Genomic DNA, 17,028 nt, shown 5'->3' with positions numbered 1-17,028 from the left:
TAGTTTGTCTCCTCTTGTTCGCTTTACTGCGCTACGAACACGATCGTTACTATCAATCTCGCTCGCTGCTTCCAGTGAGCCCTGGTTTTCTCAAAGTGGCAATTAAAAACACTCATTAGTTATTCATTTTGTTTCATTATTTTTTGCACAATTTCGATTTCTGTTTTGGTAGTTTTTTTTCTTCTTTGTGGTGGAATTTTGCTTCCATTTTGCTTATTTTTCCGTATGGTATTTTATTTGCTTTTCTTTTTCTTTTTCGGGTATCAGTTTTTCCTTGTTAGTGGTTTTGTGGGTTGTACAACGGATTTTTAATTTCTTGTCAGTATGTTCCTATTTACCTTCTTTTGTAGCATTTTTCATTCTGCAGTTGTGAGTTGTTTAATGCTTTTTAAAATATTTATTCATTTTGTTCGTTTTCTTGTTTTTTCTGCTTCCTTTGCTTTCTTTCATTTGTTACTTTTGGACCTCGGCCTTTTGTTTTTGGGTCTTGTTGCTGAATAGGTTGTGATACATTCGATTTATTTGTGCATTTTTTTCTGTTTTTTCTCATCCTCCGAGAAACCACCGAATACCCTCTGTTCCCCCTTTCCTCTTATTGCATATTCTAGTTTGTCCCCGGTCCTTGCTCGATGCTTCGATTTTTATTCGCATTTTGTAACTCTGTTGATTTAAATGTTTTACGATTAGCGAATTAAGGTTTAAATAGTTGTTTTGTTTTGTTTTATTTAGCAAGCTGATATCATTTTGTAACACTTTTGTTTAAAAACGTTTTTTGTCTTATTTTACTTTTCTAGAAGTAAAACCGAATACGGAAAAACCAAGAACACAAAAACACGTTTAGCTAGTGTGCGTGTTATTTTTTTTTTGTATGGATTGTGTACTTTACTCATCTCTGTCTTCCGTTTCCCCCCACAAGCTTGTCTCAGCTGCTCGTTTGTGCTTACTCTTTATTTACATTTGTTCTATTTGTTCCACATATGCTAAACACTCTTTCCCTTTTGCAAGACACTCTTTCTAGATTGTTTTGTCTTATCCAGTTCCTTCCCTTTACATACCGATATATCAATTTCTAGGTAACGCAATACAAAAAAATGTTTACAACTTGTATCCTTTATCGTTTATCAAATGCATATTATTAGCGATGAGTGTGTTAAATATTACTTTTGCTTTGTGTTTATTGTTTATGGGTTTTTTGTTTGTTTGTTTGGTTGTTGTTTCCTATCGAATGTGCCCTCGCATTCCATGAGCATCTTTGTTCGAATTTGCTCTCTAGTCTGTTTGCTGCTCACCTTAACTTGCTTGCTTGTACAAATATACTTTATCCATTTGCATTTCCAACTCTTCTTTCACCTCTTTTTCGTTTGATATTTTTGGATGTTACAATACTTATTCGTTTATAGTGTTACAGTTTAATGTATTTAAGTTTGCTTGTTTTCTTCTTCTTCTTCAGTTATTATTTTTGTTTCCCACGAATTGTTTTGCGCTTCACGTTCACTTACATCGAGAGAAGAATATGTTACGCATTAAAATGAACCATAGCTACCAATTTGGAGCTACCATTAAGATGCATTATAAATATCATATTGCATTAACGATTGTTGCTCCTTTATGCTCGTATGTTGTGCTTGCTTGCTTCTGGGTTGTTGTTGGTGAGTTACGTGTCGCTAGCGTTCAAAGGTACGTTTATGAAACTATTTTTACTCCTTACTCTTTGTTTTTTTACATCGTTTGGAAATTTAGTTTCTCTTCCTTTAATGTGAGTAGCTATGTGATGTGGTATGTGTTGTTGCTATTCTTTGTTAAAGCGGTACGCGATCGGATAAACAGTGTTGTTTTCTGTTTTGTTTTAAGAGTATAGTAATGTTTCATCGACTGTCACACACAAACTCATACATCAGCATGTATTTGAATTTCTATGATAGTTATGTACAGTTTCCTTTGTATTTATGTCATAGAACATAATGCTTGCAGCGAGCGACATATGACAATGGTTGCTTAATATAAATCACAGTTCAATAAAAGTGAGAAGTAGTGCTACTTGTAGCGTGATGTTTTGAACCAACGACCCAACAGCCGTCGATTGTGCTCTTCAAGGTGCTAGATGAGAAGCAATGTGAAGGGTAACCACAAGAGAAGGACTACACACGGTACACACACACTGGCTGGAAATGATTACGACGAATAAAAGAGCCATCACTTATCTCCAGACGTTCAATCTGATACCAGCACACAGACACACACACACCCTCAAAATGACCGATTATGAATCACCTGCTTGTTCACCCTGTCGTGCTTAAAGAGGTCGAAACCATGCCTGCTTTCAAGCTAGCTAGCTGTAACTTCTGGCAAGGCATAGGTGGGCCACATTAACACATGATTATCACCATTGCCATTTCTTTCCTGCTGAGGTATTCAGAAATGATTGTACCCAACAACAGCAGCAGCAGTAGCAGCTGCTACTCTTAGGTCTGGCCTCAATCAATCAGCAAACACTTTGGCATTGAGTGAGCAGGTTCCGTTCGTCCTTATCGCGCTGCTCTGTGCCGAAAGAGTGAGGGCGGTTAAAGGACTGCCTGTAGAAAACAAAACTTTGCTTTGTGCCGTTTGTCAAGAGCACTGTTTGAAAGAAATGATTAAGATGAAAAGCGGCCCTTCCCGAGTGTATTCCACGCTGTTCAACATTCAACCAGCACGTACAATGGTTGAGCTATTCATTCCATCTGTTGCATTGTGCTCGTAATGGTGTCTGATTTTGCTCATATGCCGTGTCAGGGGAGTGGTTTTTGTTTTTCGTTTTGATTGTGGAGCACCATTATTGCCTCCATCGAAAGTGTAACGGCGCACCAGGCGTCTCCATCATATGGTAGATTTTCAATTTTATCACAACAAAGCGGAAAATCTGCATGGGGGTTTTCTGTGTTGAAAACTGATAAGCTCAACTTAAATGAACCTTTTTCACTTAAAAATACCGATATGGCTTGTTGTGTCATTTACGACCACATGACTACTTTAACACAAAGCACCAGGCGTCTCCATTACAGCATTAGTAGTTGATTTTGTACTGGAAACCAATAAACCAGCATGGGTCTTTTAACAGCGGATTTTGTTAAACCATTTTAAAAATTATCACTTTATGTTATCAGAATCATTTAACCATACAAAAACCGCTTTCTGCACCGATACTAGGGTGGAAAATGTGTCTCGCCGATTATGTGCAACCATCAACCCCAGCTGTGTACGATGTGTCTCAACGAAAAAAAGGAACAACAAACAACCCCACGGTGACAAATAGAGGCAGTAAAAAAGGTGAACCACCACGACTGAAAAGTGCTGGGGATGCCAGTGCTTATTTGCATAAATTTTCCGGCCCATTGATTGTGCTCATAAAGTCAGCACGCTTGCTTGCTTGCTACCCACTCCTGAACGAGTTCTGTGTCACGCGTGTTTCGAGAGCGTAAGGTTTCGAGTTTTTTGTTGTTGACTTCTTTCCTTACATTCTTACACCTTTTGTTTGTGTTTGTGGCGGCGGGAGTCACCATCCAGTCTCTCTGTTCCGAGTGGGGTTGATTGTGTGTCCCATATGTTTGCAGTTGTTGCTGATTTTTTTTATTTTCTCGCGAGGAATACAAAACTACGTCTTTAGCCGACTAAGAATTTTTCCACAATGCGTAAGTTTTAAATCACCTCACACAAAAAAGAGTACGGTTTCTTATGATCCTCTCAAAAAGCGTCAAACGAAGACTTTTATTATTTTACCATTTTTCCTTCTTTCATCGAGTAAGAAAGACGACAGCCCACACTCTTCTCGTAGCTGTTTGCTATAAAATGCAGAATAAAATGAGTTAAGAAAAGAGAAACAAAAACACACCTTCCCCGATGAAGGTCCTTCGAAAACAAACACAGCACACACTCACACATACAATGAGTTCTGGCCCGGCGTGTCCTAAAAGTTTAAGCTCCGATCCGTTCCGAACGTTCAACTGGTTTTCGAAGAAAGACCAGCCACAAAAGAGGCCGCTCTGAAATAGGTCAATGGGCGGTAGTTGCGAACGTGTGTGTGTGTGTGCGGGTGGATCACCAAAAGTTTTCCAATTCTTTTCACCTCGTGCTTGTACTAGGGGGTAAGAAATGTTTACCACTTTACGGCTATCCACTCACACACCCTTCCTATTGTCTTTCCCTATTCTCTCTCGTGGTGTGCCTCAAAAAACACTAAAGTACACTTTTGTTGCCATGTTTCTTTCACAACAGACAATTTCGTTGTTTGGAAATGTTTTGATCGCACAACGAAAAGGGAAGCCGACAAGAAAGAAAAAAAAGCTAAACTGCATGGATCCCTTCCCCTTTGGAGCTGGGTGGAATTTGATTAAGGAGGTGAAAAACGATGAACGACAGCTTTCGATGCCGGAAAAGTTGGTGGTGTCAATGATAAGGGATCGATACAGTGTGTTGGTGGTGCTGCACGCTTGACACGGGAAAAACTAAAGACGAAGCTAAAAACGAATCAATAAGGAACAAAAAAGACGCCGGAACACTTCGTGACAGCAAGTGACGCATAGTAAAGTGCGTCACGTAGCTGGAGAACGCTTGAACGATTGCTGATAGGGTGAGAAAGTACCACTTTTGGACGTATGATTGGATCGAGAAGATCATGCCTGCCCGGAAAGGTTAGGGGATGAGCAGCAAGTAAAGTGTGTGACCGTGTTTCTTTTGATAGGCTAGGCCAACTAGGCTTGCGATTAGGAAGGTGACATTTGTTGAGCATGGAGAGTAGCAGCTACAACGCTACGGGTTGATTGAACAAGGAAAAGTTTCTGCTACCGAAATGGCCTACCGAAACTGATTAAGTGAGAAACATTTTTATGAGGAAGCTCTTAATGATTATATATGAAAATAGAAATTGTTAGAAACTTTCGAAAATTATTCAAGAAAATCAAAAATATAACATGGCCATCGAAAGTAAGATAAAGTAGTCAAAGAAAAGTGTTGATGAACATGGTTGTGAGCAACTTCTATTCAGATTGCATACATTCAGGCGTTTTCTCTAAGAAGTGAAACCGTTCATTTTCAAATGTGAAGAAAAATGTTTCTTCTGAGTTAAGGATTATTTTAACATTCAATGAATTTTTCCTATCGGTTTACTCATAAATATTGTACCAAAAAGTGGTATTTCTATACTGTAAGTGATATTTGAATACTTTTCAAACCAAGTGGACAGCTTACATGGAAAGGCAAATCTGCATTTTCCAAGCCTCAAAATCTTTATAAACTTAGCATTAACTTAACTTTCTGATGATGAGCTCTGAAACTAAGTAAAACTTAAAAATTTAACCATTAAATCACAGTTCAATAGTGAAACGCCAACATGTATGCAATCCTATGTCAAAAAATGCTATTCCTGTAACATGATGACGATATTTCGAAATAAAATTGTTTTTAGATTGTAAACAAAAACCGGCCCCGTGGTTGCATGTTTCATTGGAAACGTATTAAAATGCAAATTAACATTGCAAAACACAAACATGTTTTCTAGTTTGTCTTTCAACTGCATTTCACGGCACAAGAAAAAAGAAGCAGAAAACCCAATCCAGACACGTCCAGAGCGATGCGTCCAAGGCAATCAGTTTCCATCCAGCCACTATCACCGGTGCCTTCGAGTGTGTTTGTGTGTGGTGAGATGGTTAACTTTTTCACCAACAGCTCACCAACCCATCTCCAAACCACGGGCAACTGTAGCCACCAGCAGAGGCAGCCCGTTGGTTGAGGTTTTCCGGGGCGGGAAGCTTCATAACAAATTCATTTCCCGTTATAAACATGCAAATGTCCATGCTCCTTCCATCACACGCACCCACACACACTGATGCGGGAAAAGCTTTGGGTCAAGCTTTTATCGGCTTTTGGGGGCCGAAAACTTTTTCCCGTTCACGTCCACTTTAGGCGCGGGTGAGGATGCAAAGAACAGCTTGAGAGTGTGTGTGTGTGCTGTACCGGTTTTCCCCCGTTTGGTCCCATTGGTAGTTAGATTTGTTGTTTAATTTACGCCCGGAATTGGAATGCTGCTGGGAGAAGTTGGGAAAGTACCATCGTCATCGAAAGGACGAATGTGTGTTGTTGCTTCCTCTCTCTTAAGGATCGTCTAGCTATTGCTTTTCATTTTTGTGGGATTTTTAACGCCGGTAGGAATGTTGAATGATGCCGAGCACTAGGAGACGGAAAAACGCTAAGTTTTGAGAGAGGCAATTTTCCAGCAGAAGAACAAACAGTTTAAAAGCTTTATCTTTAATGAGCTCGCTCTATCTTCAAACGCACACTCCCAGACACACATATGCAGTCAGTTAAACGGACGCCGGAAACAAATTACCACAGAGATGGTGCTTGTGTGCGAATTCTTCCTTAGCTGAAGAAAGCTAGAGAGCTACTTTGGTCAACAATATTTACACAACTTTTGTCTTCCTCGTACGAGATACAATCGTAATGCCCGGAGTACGGCATCGTTCACCTTATTTAAATCATTTACCTACTCTTCTCTCGACACTGGGTTTTTTTTTCTTTAGATTTGTACGAACGTTTACCTTAGCAAGTAGCGCAAACGATTAAAGAGCAATTATTGCACGGAAAGATGTATGTGTGGAGTGAGTGGTAGTGTGTGTGTGCATGAGTGCGTGTGTATGTGTGTGTGAGAGAGAGAGTAAGAGCAAGGAAAAGAACGGAAGCTTTTAACCGGGACGTGCTTTTCCGGGAGAAAGAAGGAACGCTTTGTTCTTTCAATCACCGTCCATCCCGTCCCGTCTTCGTTCAAATCCGCCGTCTTTTCCGATTGGAAATAACTGGGTTTATATCACTTTTCGATTTGCCTTTTGTTTCTAAAATATACAATTTGTTTGTTGTTTTTTTTTTTTGTTGTAACTTTACCCTATCATCCGTGTCATCTTCCTTGGGGATGACCTTTGTTGTTTTTTATATGTAATATTATTACTTTCTTTTTGCTGCTTTCTTTACTTAACTAGTTATACGGATACGGTTGGCGGGTGTGTGGTTTTCTAGTTTTTTCACTCGCGACTTTCACCATCCAGAGCCTTTTTTTGTGGTCAATTCATGTTATTTACAGGGAACCCCTCAGCCGGGAGCAGCATTCATCGCCGGGAACCGAAGTTGGAGCATTCCTCGCACACAGCTGGCAACCCAATTTTTCATCAAATCATCTGCCATTTTTTGAGGGAGTGTTCGATGAGCTGGAACAGCTCCCGGGAAAACAGGGGCACACCAAAGAGAAGCATAACGTCGTATTAATCATGTTTCTTTGTAATCCTGGAAGGAAAAATCCTTTTCTCTTTTTCCTTTTCCCAGCTTGAAAAGGACTAGAACGGATCGAGTCCCACCAGTTGAATGGTTGGAGCAAACCAACACACTTGTAACACGGACCAAATTTCGAGGACCATTCTTCATTTTGTCTGTGCAAAAGATTTTTTTGCCGGGATTTTTTCCTTTCTCTCGAAGGATTTTCCAAAAGGCAATAATCGTCCAATCCCGGATTCAAAATTTGGTGCAGCAAGCTTGAAGTTCGAGACATCCCAAAAGAGCAAAAGAACACCCGTCTTGAAGGGAATGGCGAAAAACTTTTCCACTTCCCAGACTATGCCTGCTGTGCGACACGCATGCACACACTGAATGGTCTGTCGATTCATCATTTCAACACCGACATGGGACCGAGAGACAAACAAAAAAGGAAGCAAAGGTTAGAACCGGCTTTTTAAACGATTTAGAACTTTCCTGTCTTCCGGTCGGTGCCGGTTCGATCACGCTGGACAGCTTAGTAAGACAAAGTTAGCCGAAGCTTTTGCTTTAGGTCCTCGGTCTCGGACTTTCCTTTGCGAGCACTCCCGTACGATGCCCGAAGGATGTGAAGTTTTTGTTTTCGTGTGTAGAAAAGGCAAAGTTTTCCTGCTTCTTCGAAAACCATGCGAAAGATCAAAGACCAACCAGAGGGTCAAGGTTTTTTATGATGGGGGTCTTTTTCCGTACGAGGGTTTTCGGCTTAATACCGGGATGAAACTCAGTCCCAAGAAACTGATCCATTGTAGGTGGCACGTGTGCGTTTTTGATACAGCGACTATAATTAAATGAAAAACGTTCCTGGCAGATGCATCGGTGAGTGGTGTTGCTCAAATCCGTTTACCGGCGGGCATTGATTGTGCGCGGAAAAGTGTTTCCGCTTCCTGGAATTGCGTCCACGGCTGGTAAAACGCTCACGCCACTCATCTTCTCGTTCGTTACAGGCTCGTTACAAGGGGTTAGCCGGGCTTTTGAAGCAGGCTCAGGCTCTTCCATCTCGGTCCATCTCGGTTGTTGGTGTGTGCCTCCGGCTGTTTAAACGTTGCCCACTGGTTCTTTTGTTTCTGCAAGCAAAGATAAACGCAACAAAGGGAAAGCAGAAGAAGGAAGAATTGGTAAGAAATGGTTTAAAACTTCCAACGTTGACGCAACAATGATCGATCGTCGCGTGGTAAGTGGGGATGGTTGAGTTGAGTAGTAAATGGTGGTAAATTGCAGTTAATGGAAAGCGAGTGGAGCTGCAATATGAGGGCTTACTGGTGTAGCGAATCGGTCTGGGCGTCCTTGAGCATTGGATATTGATTTATGAAATGGAGTAGAGAGTGTTGTTAAGCGATGCAATTTATAACGAGCGAGATGGGAAAGTGTATTACGTTGATTGATTGTTGAAGGACAAACTTGTGCCAGGTGGCTCAACGAAGGAGGTCCGGTTGAAGAAATTTTCATAAACTATCGTGTGATCAGTCTCTGTTCAAGTCTTCATAGAACTCGGGATGTTCCAAATTTAATGGACCAACCATTACTCTTACAAACCACTTCTGCAAGCAAAAACCGCTTCTATACAGCGCAATGTCACTCCTCGAAAGGTCTTCCCCCAAAACATGAGCGAAATGTTATCCCGACCGGTACAGGGACTTCCGTCCAGTGCGTCCGAAAACGCTCAATAAAACAATGTGTCCTTTGGGGATTTACGTTCCCCGTTACTGAAGGGCCACATCGCTGTAGACGACAGCTGGCTATAAAAACCGAAACGTCCACCATGTAAGCAGTGGTCTGTATTTTAATGATAACATTTCCGGCATCGGATACCGTACGTTTTTCCTGCAAGAAGCACTATTTTCATCAACGGTCCCGGAATCATTCGAGAGGTGGGATGTATTTTTTGCTTTGCTTTTCGCTGTGCCTTGAACTGATTCTCGGCCTGTGACACCCATACCCATTAACTATCGTGTATGGCCAGCTAGCCAGCTAGCCAGCCAAGGGGAAATTTGTCAAGAAGAGTTGGACCGGCACACGCACGGTCAAAAGACTGTGCATGTCTTGCTACCATTTTTGGTCCCTTCTTTCAGAGTTTATGGTTTTAATCATTTCACTTTTTGCCAGCGCTTTTCTGACACAAACGCACACACACACTTCTCACACGTATAATCACGTGCTTCCGAAGTTGTTTCCGTAGAGGTGGTCTATTGCCAAACTCGAATGTTAGAGAGATGTTCTCTAGTGAAGATATTCGCTATTATTTGGCTATCCGATGGAGAGATTCTCCTTCTTCTTTCTAGACACTACAACCTAGAGAGTCTGCCATTTCTGGCTTTCTGTGAATATGTTTTACCCGTAGTAAAGGTGTCAAGCCTACATACGGGGAGTCAGTCTGGATGGGATTTGAACCCCGGTCATGCCATGTGAAGACCAGCGCCACTGTCGCTCCAGCCTCCGGACCACCCCCTCGAGAGTTAGAGAGAGTAAAGAGCTTAAAATCTCATTATATATATTTTATATTTCAAAGGGCTATCGGAAGCATCTTGAATTCTGATGTGAGAGATAAAGGAGTCAGGCTTTCAACCGATATTACAGGGTATCAAACTCGATCCTAACTATCCCATCGTTAGCCGATCAAGCTACAGATATCATTCATACAAGTTTATTGAATGCACTTCTTGCTAGAAATTTTGAGGCTTTGACCAAGAGTTCTTTTGTTTATCAAAGTGTGAGAGAGTTTAGTTCGTTTGAGAATCACAATAACCATGATAGTTTTCATGGCCTTTCAGGTTACCGTTGTCTCGAAGGGATCTCGAATGCCTCCCAAAAAAAAAGACGAGATCCGTGTGTGTCCGTTTACGGCAAATGGGACAGTTTTATGAAGAGGCTAAAAGTTTCTACAAGTGTTTAATGGCTTCGTATACTTTTTTTTTTCTTTGCCGGTTACTAGTTCCCTACGCACATAAACGCACACACACGAACGGTCGTTTTTCTCATTAGTCTGGGATGGGGATATAAGATTTCATAAAGTGTCGGTTTTATGGATGGCATGCTGTGTGTGTTTCGCTCGTGGAGATTTTGTTTCGTTAGAGCTGCCATGGAGATTTAGTACGTTGGATACAAGCAACCCCGAATCGTGTCATATGGCAGTTGGGATTATTTTTCTTGCTCTAACAAAATACAAAAAAAACCTACCACTTAATTAGAACATGAAAGTGCTTCAAATATTGCTCCATAAAATGTAAAATCTATCCCGTGTACAATGGACCAAATCCGGATTAATGCTAGCCGAACCGTAAAACACAGGGAAAATTTCCTAGAATCGGAGTCTACCATCGTTTATTTGAAATTATACCCATTATCATAACCATTCGCACCGCAATGGACACCAATCCTGAAGCAAACACCGAAAACTAACGCAACGTGATGTTTCCTTTTCGCTATCGCGTCTCGTGCTTAAGACAATAAAGCGAAACATGCGAGAGGATACGCCGGAGCTCCTCGTAATATTTGTCATTTAAATCCTTCGAATGTCAGTGTCACGGTGTATAGTAGTGTGTCCTCTAAAACCACCAAAGCTTACCGCCTCAAGTGATCAAGGTTGGGACCGAGAACTTCGACCGATTGCGATGTTGGGGGAAAATGTGGACGAAACGAGGCTTGTGCTCCAAAAATTCGATCAACTTGTCCTGCTAACTAGTCGTGCTTTCTCACATCTTCTTCTTGTGACATTGAAGGGTATGCCGAGCTTGTCTCAGACTGTTCCGTATGGTTTAGAGTTTGTGTTCACAAGAACAACGAACAGATCGAATTTCCATGCACGCTGAAAATCACCGAACTTTCTCTTTTTCCCATTCCGAATTCCGAAATGTTTCGACAAAAACACCAAATTCTTCGACGCTTAATGGTGCGTCCCTTCCGTCGCCGGTGTCCTATCGCTACAGTCGGTGTTGCGCTTGCTTCTAAAACGGATCCACCAGAAAGTCATTCAGCCTGCCACTGATCCCCGTAGATCGCGCCCTTAGTCCTGGCGAAAGGTCTTTGATGCAAATCGAAAACAAACAGTCTGCATAAATTATGCTAATTCAACCCAAACCCCCTCACCGGGACGTCCAAACGAGGGCGCTGGTCAGGAGACGAAGACGTTCCACCATGGACAGGGAACAGGTTCGCCGACGGAGGATGCAACAGATATTTCGACAGCAAGACTTCGAGAGGCGATTGTTTGTTTTTGTTTGCCGGTGATGGTTGCGAAATTTGACGCTATGGCAATCTCTTTCCTCGGGCCTATTTTTGCATCGCGTATTGATTGGCGAGGTAACGATTACTCTTCCCCCAATCGCAAATCGGATCAATGCGGACACGGTGCTGATGACGATGCCGATTCGCTACACCTTGGGCATTAGGCTGAAACGGGGAAAATGGTGGCTAGGGAAATGGTGATTAGGTGGCGGGATGAAAATGCTACGTTTGCACTAGTACTAGTGAGAAAAAAGCAACATACCGGACAGGACAGCGAAAGCTCTACTACACATCTACACAAAGCTACTAGTCTAGAACAGGCTTAGGCCGGTGGCAGCGCACATTCACTCAGCCCGAGCAACCGAACCCCGATTCCAAAATCCGGTTACCTTCACACAAAAGCAACCAGCACGCACCACTTTTTCGACGGTCCCGGAAGCGATGCGTATTTTTCTTCCACGAAGCATTTGTTCCTTCACCTGTATCCGGGTATCGATCCGAGCTACTTGGACCTGCTGCTGGTTGGAATCCAATTTCCGGTAATTTTGTGGCCTTCCGATTACTGGTCCGTTCTATCGCTGGCTCTATCATCCACTCCGATTTTCAAACGATCTGAAGAGATTCGTGTTGGTACCGCCCGGTCATGCTTTGATGTTGAGGTCTGCATGGCGCCAGATAGCCACGCTCAAACTGGTGCCACCTTTGCAGCTGCTGTTGCCAGGTAGCTTGGTTGGTTGGGAATGCCATTTGATTGGATATTTGGACGTGGAATTGATCCACCCAGAGCGGGTGAGAGGGATTGACAAGCTCATCTTCGTACCGCAACGATTTCGTCGGAAGAACTGCTGACATACGAGAACTCGAACCTTTGGGCGTACTGCATCTGGACGCTGGTTTGCAACTCAATATACACAGATCACAGCAAAACGGACTGGGCAGCTTGAAATTGCGCACACATACATACACACAGATAAACACATACAGAGTCCAAACATTACATGGAATATTGTACACAAATGGTGATATTGTAGTACCGCCGGGATCGTTCGAATGAGCCAGATTTACTTTACGAACGCGTTTTTGGCAATTTAAACAAAACAAACTGAAAAGGAAAGTTTGGTGCAAAATTGCATAAATTGTCCGTTCGGCCCAAGGTTCTCTTTAGGAGCTGTCAAATTTTGCTATCTGTCTCTGCTGTTTCAGTGATCGAATGCACGCAAATACACCACACATCGTTACACTAGGCATTGGAGATAGTAAGCGACAAGAATAAATCGGCAATCACATCATGCTGCGGGAAGGAGAAGAAAGATAGGTATGAGAAGACAGAGAGAGAGAGAGAAACAAAGAGACAGACAGAGTGTAATGGAATGGAGGCGTAGGCATCGGTGTGAAAACTATGTCCCTTTCCCCCAATGGGCAGGATGCTACTTCGCAAGCGATTGACTCAAGTTTTGCTACGCAGTGAGACAAGCGGTACGTGATGAGGGAAAACAACAGCAAACGTTCATTGTTGAGGTAGCAAACGAAGGTCCAAACACTTACCCATCTTCGGCAGTATAACGTCCTTCGTTATGGTTCGATTGGCGTTCATCCGCCGGATCGCTTGGTCCATGCTGCCCGTGCTCGGCGCGTTCGAGGAAGGAAGCTTACCGGAACCGGTGTTGCAGACACCTGGGCCCGCTTGACCTGTAACAGATTTGCAAATCGTGGTCGAGCCCCACGACAGGATCGAGATTAGACAGTTGTGGTACGATAGAAGCCCCATGTGAAAGCAAAAGAAAGGTTGCTGCTCAGTGAGCAAGAGAAATCTGAGCGTATGGTCTGGGGTAAGATGGTTCTGGTGCAGAAGGCCGAAGAGCGTTGTGCGATTGGTTGTACGTACTTGTGTTACAATTACCTGGCAGCCGCGGTGGCCTCGACAACTCCACCGGACACACGCGTCTCCTTCGCTTCGGCAGCTTGGCACGTGCCTGCGTGTGCGAGTAGTACATCGTGAAGTTGCTCACGATGACGGGCACGGGTAACGCGATCGTCAACACACCGGCCAACGCACACAGCGCACCGACAAACATGCCGATGTACGTTTTCGGTGTCATGTCACCGTACCCGACGGTGGTCATCGTGACCAGCGCCCACCACAGCCCGAGCGGGATGCTGTTAAAGTCGTTGTGTGGATTGATCTGGATGCGTTCGGCGTAGTACACGAGGCTGGCGAATATCACGATGCCAAGCACGAGGAAAAACACCAGCAGCGTGAGCTCCTTGGCCGACGCCCGGAAGGTTTGGATCAGAATCTTCAGGCCGGACGAGTGGCGCGTCAGCTTGAACAGCCGCATGATGCGGATGATCGAGAAGAACTCGAGGATGTCCGCGTTCTCGAGATGGGACGCGAACCGCTGCAGTATCAGATCAATGAAGAAGCTGAGCGTCGCGATGTAGTCGATGATATTTACAGATGACGTGATGAACCTTAGCTTACTTGGCGACGATATAAAGCGTACCTGGAAGGGGTGGAGTTCGTGGAAATTATAGTGTCTTTAAAAAATTAGATAAGTTCTTCTTTTGAGTCATGTTTGCTTTACAGGGTTTTCCCAATTAGTTTAGTCTTTATACTTTTTTGTCGAGCTGCATTCGATTTCACTTTTTGTGGTGTGGATTTGAAATTCAATTATCGGATTTTTGCTTATGAGCTTTAAATTGTATGGCTTAGTCAATGATAAGGGATCAAAGCTTCATAATTTAAATAAATATTCCAAATGAAGCTTGAAACCTGTAAGTTCTGGAGCCTTCCACTGAAAAGAAGATTTGTTCACGTTTTTATTTCAAAAAAGTTAAATTAAATAAGTTCGTTTCGAAAACAAACGCCAAAGTAACTTCAAATATTGTAGCACAAAACCTCTGATGTCAATAACCTTAAAATCGTGTTGAGTAACCTCTTGTAAGTATTTCAATAAATTTGTTGGTTTATCTGCAGAAAGTCAGTTAGCAATTACCATTATTTCGAACGTAAACCATGCATTGCAGACACATTCGATGTAGAAGAACGCGATGTGTGCGTTCGTTTGCGTTTTGTCCAGCACCCAGGACGTGTTCTGGTTGGCCGTCTTGACCGTGATGTTCCGTATGTAGGGGACGCGCATGTCCGGGTGGGTTTTCAGGCAGAATGATATGATCGACACGCAGATGAAAAACACTGATATGATACCGATTATCTGCAACGAGAGGGCAAACGGGGTGAGTTAAGGACGCATCGAACTATTCGGGATGGGCTGTAATCTTGAAAACCCTTCCAATTATAATAATCATAAGCAGTAACTGGCCGTTTGACCACCGTAACCGTCATCAATCTCTTCAGAGGGTTAAGCGCTGTTTCGCTCACGTTCGAGAAACGATGCCGATTCCTTAATTTGCATTTAACCATAAAACACATTCATTCTCCATTCATCGGCACGACCTCTCGAGCCTGAAGACCTTCGATACGTCGTCCGCTCGTTCGCTTGGTCAGACGATCAAAGCTATCGCTTGCATGGAGAGACAGTAAATAGCGCGCTTAAACCGAGCACGAATCATACTCATAGAGCAAGAAAATGGCTTCAGGCGGTGTTTGTAATCTATTCGAATTGACCAACAAACTGGCGCGGTCGTGGTCCGGGAACGAATCATCAACACTGGTCATTCCACTTTCCACAGCAAGCCTAATAAGAGGAATTTTCCCCTTTTCCATGCCGTACCCGGCGATGGAATGAATGCACCAGCAAACCTATAAATCACATCGGAATTACTTGTCCTTCCATAAACTCAGAACAAGGCCCAAGGATGTTTCGTGTGGAAAAAACAGGGTGCAATACGTAATCGTCACCAGGGTTTTACGTCGGTCTCAAAACGGCTTCGAGCATCATTCGAGAGTGGTGTGCATCATTGATTGGGCTGGCCCGCGTACCCGAAAGGGCACGAAGGAAAACCCAATCGACTGGTTGATTGACAGATTTGTTTACTGAAGACCTTTTCCATCGTCCACAGCACCGCCAGCACTGGTGTGTCCTTTCCTGCTTTTTTCCGAAATGGTTCGGGTAGCCTGTTTTTTTTTGCTACATCATTTTCCCACCGAGTGGCGCGTGGGTATCGGAAAATGCAGGACAAAAACAACAAGGAGGAAAAATGAATATCAAACACATCGTCCCCAGAAAGGAAAAATGAACACCAAGGCAACACAGAAGGAGAAAAAAAAGTGCACCGGCCATGGACGTGCTTTACGCCGGTGGAAAAGTTTTCCAAAATGGGTGGGGTCGAGTTTTTCACTCGGAGATGGAAAAGTTATAAATTACAGATTCAGTGAGATGTTTTCTTATGCAGTTTTTTTACTCTTCCAACAGCTTAACGGACACAAAATGCTTTCCATTCTGTGCTGTTATATGGTCTCTGCTCCCATCAAGAGAGTGAGATGTTTAATGAAGTTGAATTAGTTTATTGACGTATCGAAGGCAGTTGAGAATGGATTATTAATGGTTGAAAGGGCCTTCCTTCTTCGGTTTGCGTTAAAGTAATAGTTTTGATCATGGAAAACTGGTGGGCTCTTTCTGTTTGTAATTAAGCTTTAAGTAAAAGTTTTCTCGAAATATGATCGATTTATCTTTATCTTTCGACCTCCGGCCATTGAGCCGAGTCCGAAAACGTTGATCTGAAAATGGAAAAGAAGCATGAGTAAGGAGTGAAAATTCTTACCTTGGCAGCGTTGGAACTGTACGGCTCGTCGAACAGTGACCAGATCTGTGGCTTCAGGTGCTGCCACCAGCTCACCTTGCCCTTATTGTAAGCGTCTTCGAAACCGAACTTTTTCGCGACCTCCTCGTCGGTCGGTTTTTCCGTATCTAAATCTAATCTATCTAAAACAGCCAACGTTTCTTGTGTGTTCCGATGCTGGCGTGAGGAAGAAAAGAGAAGGAAGATATTGCGGATGAAGCTTTTTCCTTTGAATTCCGGCAAGGCCTGGTTTGATCGGGGGTGAATATATTTTTATTGATGGCGTTTTAATAGGAAACCCCCGTAAGTGGGAGGGAAAATGGACATCCATGCAGGTTGGGTAGCGTTGGCGAAGGAATGAATGATAAAAATTAATGATCTCGGATTTTACTTTCAACTCAATCCGATCGGTTATTTACAGCGCCGAAAAAATCGAACCCGGCGGCATCCAATCGCTTCCGGATTCGAAATGATTTGTGTCCATTTATGTAACCGACCGCGGGGAGAACGGGAAACCCCTTGGCCCACAAGCCCGAAATGCTCATTAATCATAAGGAACTCGCGCTGGTTGGGTTGAAATGTTTATCAAAGAGGTCGAATTTAAATGTCCTTCTCCCGAGCGCTTTCCCCCCAAAGACTCAAGGACGATTGGTTTGGTTTGGTGCGCAAAAGGGCAAAGGCACAACCCTCCCCGGACACCGAATGTGAAAATTTAATCAATGGCAAACCGCA

At 43.2% G+C, this 17,028-nt stretch overlaps 1 protein-coding gene across 3 annotated transcripts in view; it reads right to left on the bottom strand.

Moving 5' to 3' along the window:
* Window positions 1–246: 246 nt before the first annotated feature.
* Window positions 247–17,028, bottom strand: part of LOC118517144 (potassium voltage-gated channel protein Shaw-like) — an 84,369-nt gene continuing 67,587 nt past the window's right edge. The window contains exons 5-10 of one of the 3 annotated variants that reach the window (XR_004908264.1): window positions 16,279–16,473; window positions 14,550–14,768; window positions 13,439–14,057; window positions 13,099–13,242; window positions 11,943–12,844; window positions 247–8,396 (exon numbers count right to left, since the gene is read on the bottom strand). Coding sequence is in view for 2 of the 3 variants with exons in the window: in XM_036063002.1 (XP_035918895.1) it covers window positions 8,368–8,396; window positions 13,099–13,242; window positions 13,439–14,057; window positions 14,550–14,768; window positions 16,279–16,473 (1,206 nt within the window). In the remaining variant the exon portion in view is untranslated. The remainder of the gene's footprint in view (window positions 8,397–11,942; window positions 12,845–13,098; window positions 13,243–13,438; window positions 14,058–14,549; window positions 14,769–16,278; window positions 16,474–17,028) is intronic. The other 2 variants (XM_036063003.1, XM_036063002.1) reach the window with 2 other exon arrangements.

The sequence above is a fragment of the Anopheles stephensi genome, unplaced genomic scaffold, assembly GCF_013141755.1.
Source record: "Anopheles stephensi strain Indian unplaced genomic scaffold, UCI_ANSTEP_V1.0 ucontig53, whole genome shotgun sequence".
NCBI lineage: Eukaryota > Metazoa > Arthropoda > Insecta > Diptera > Culicidae > Anopheles > Anopheles stephensi.
Note: the sequence above shows the minus strand (reverse complement) of the source record. Positions and strands in the feature narration are given on the sequence as shown.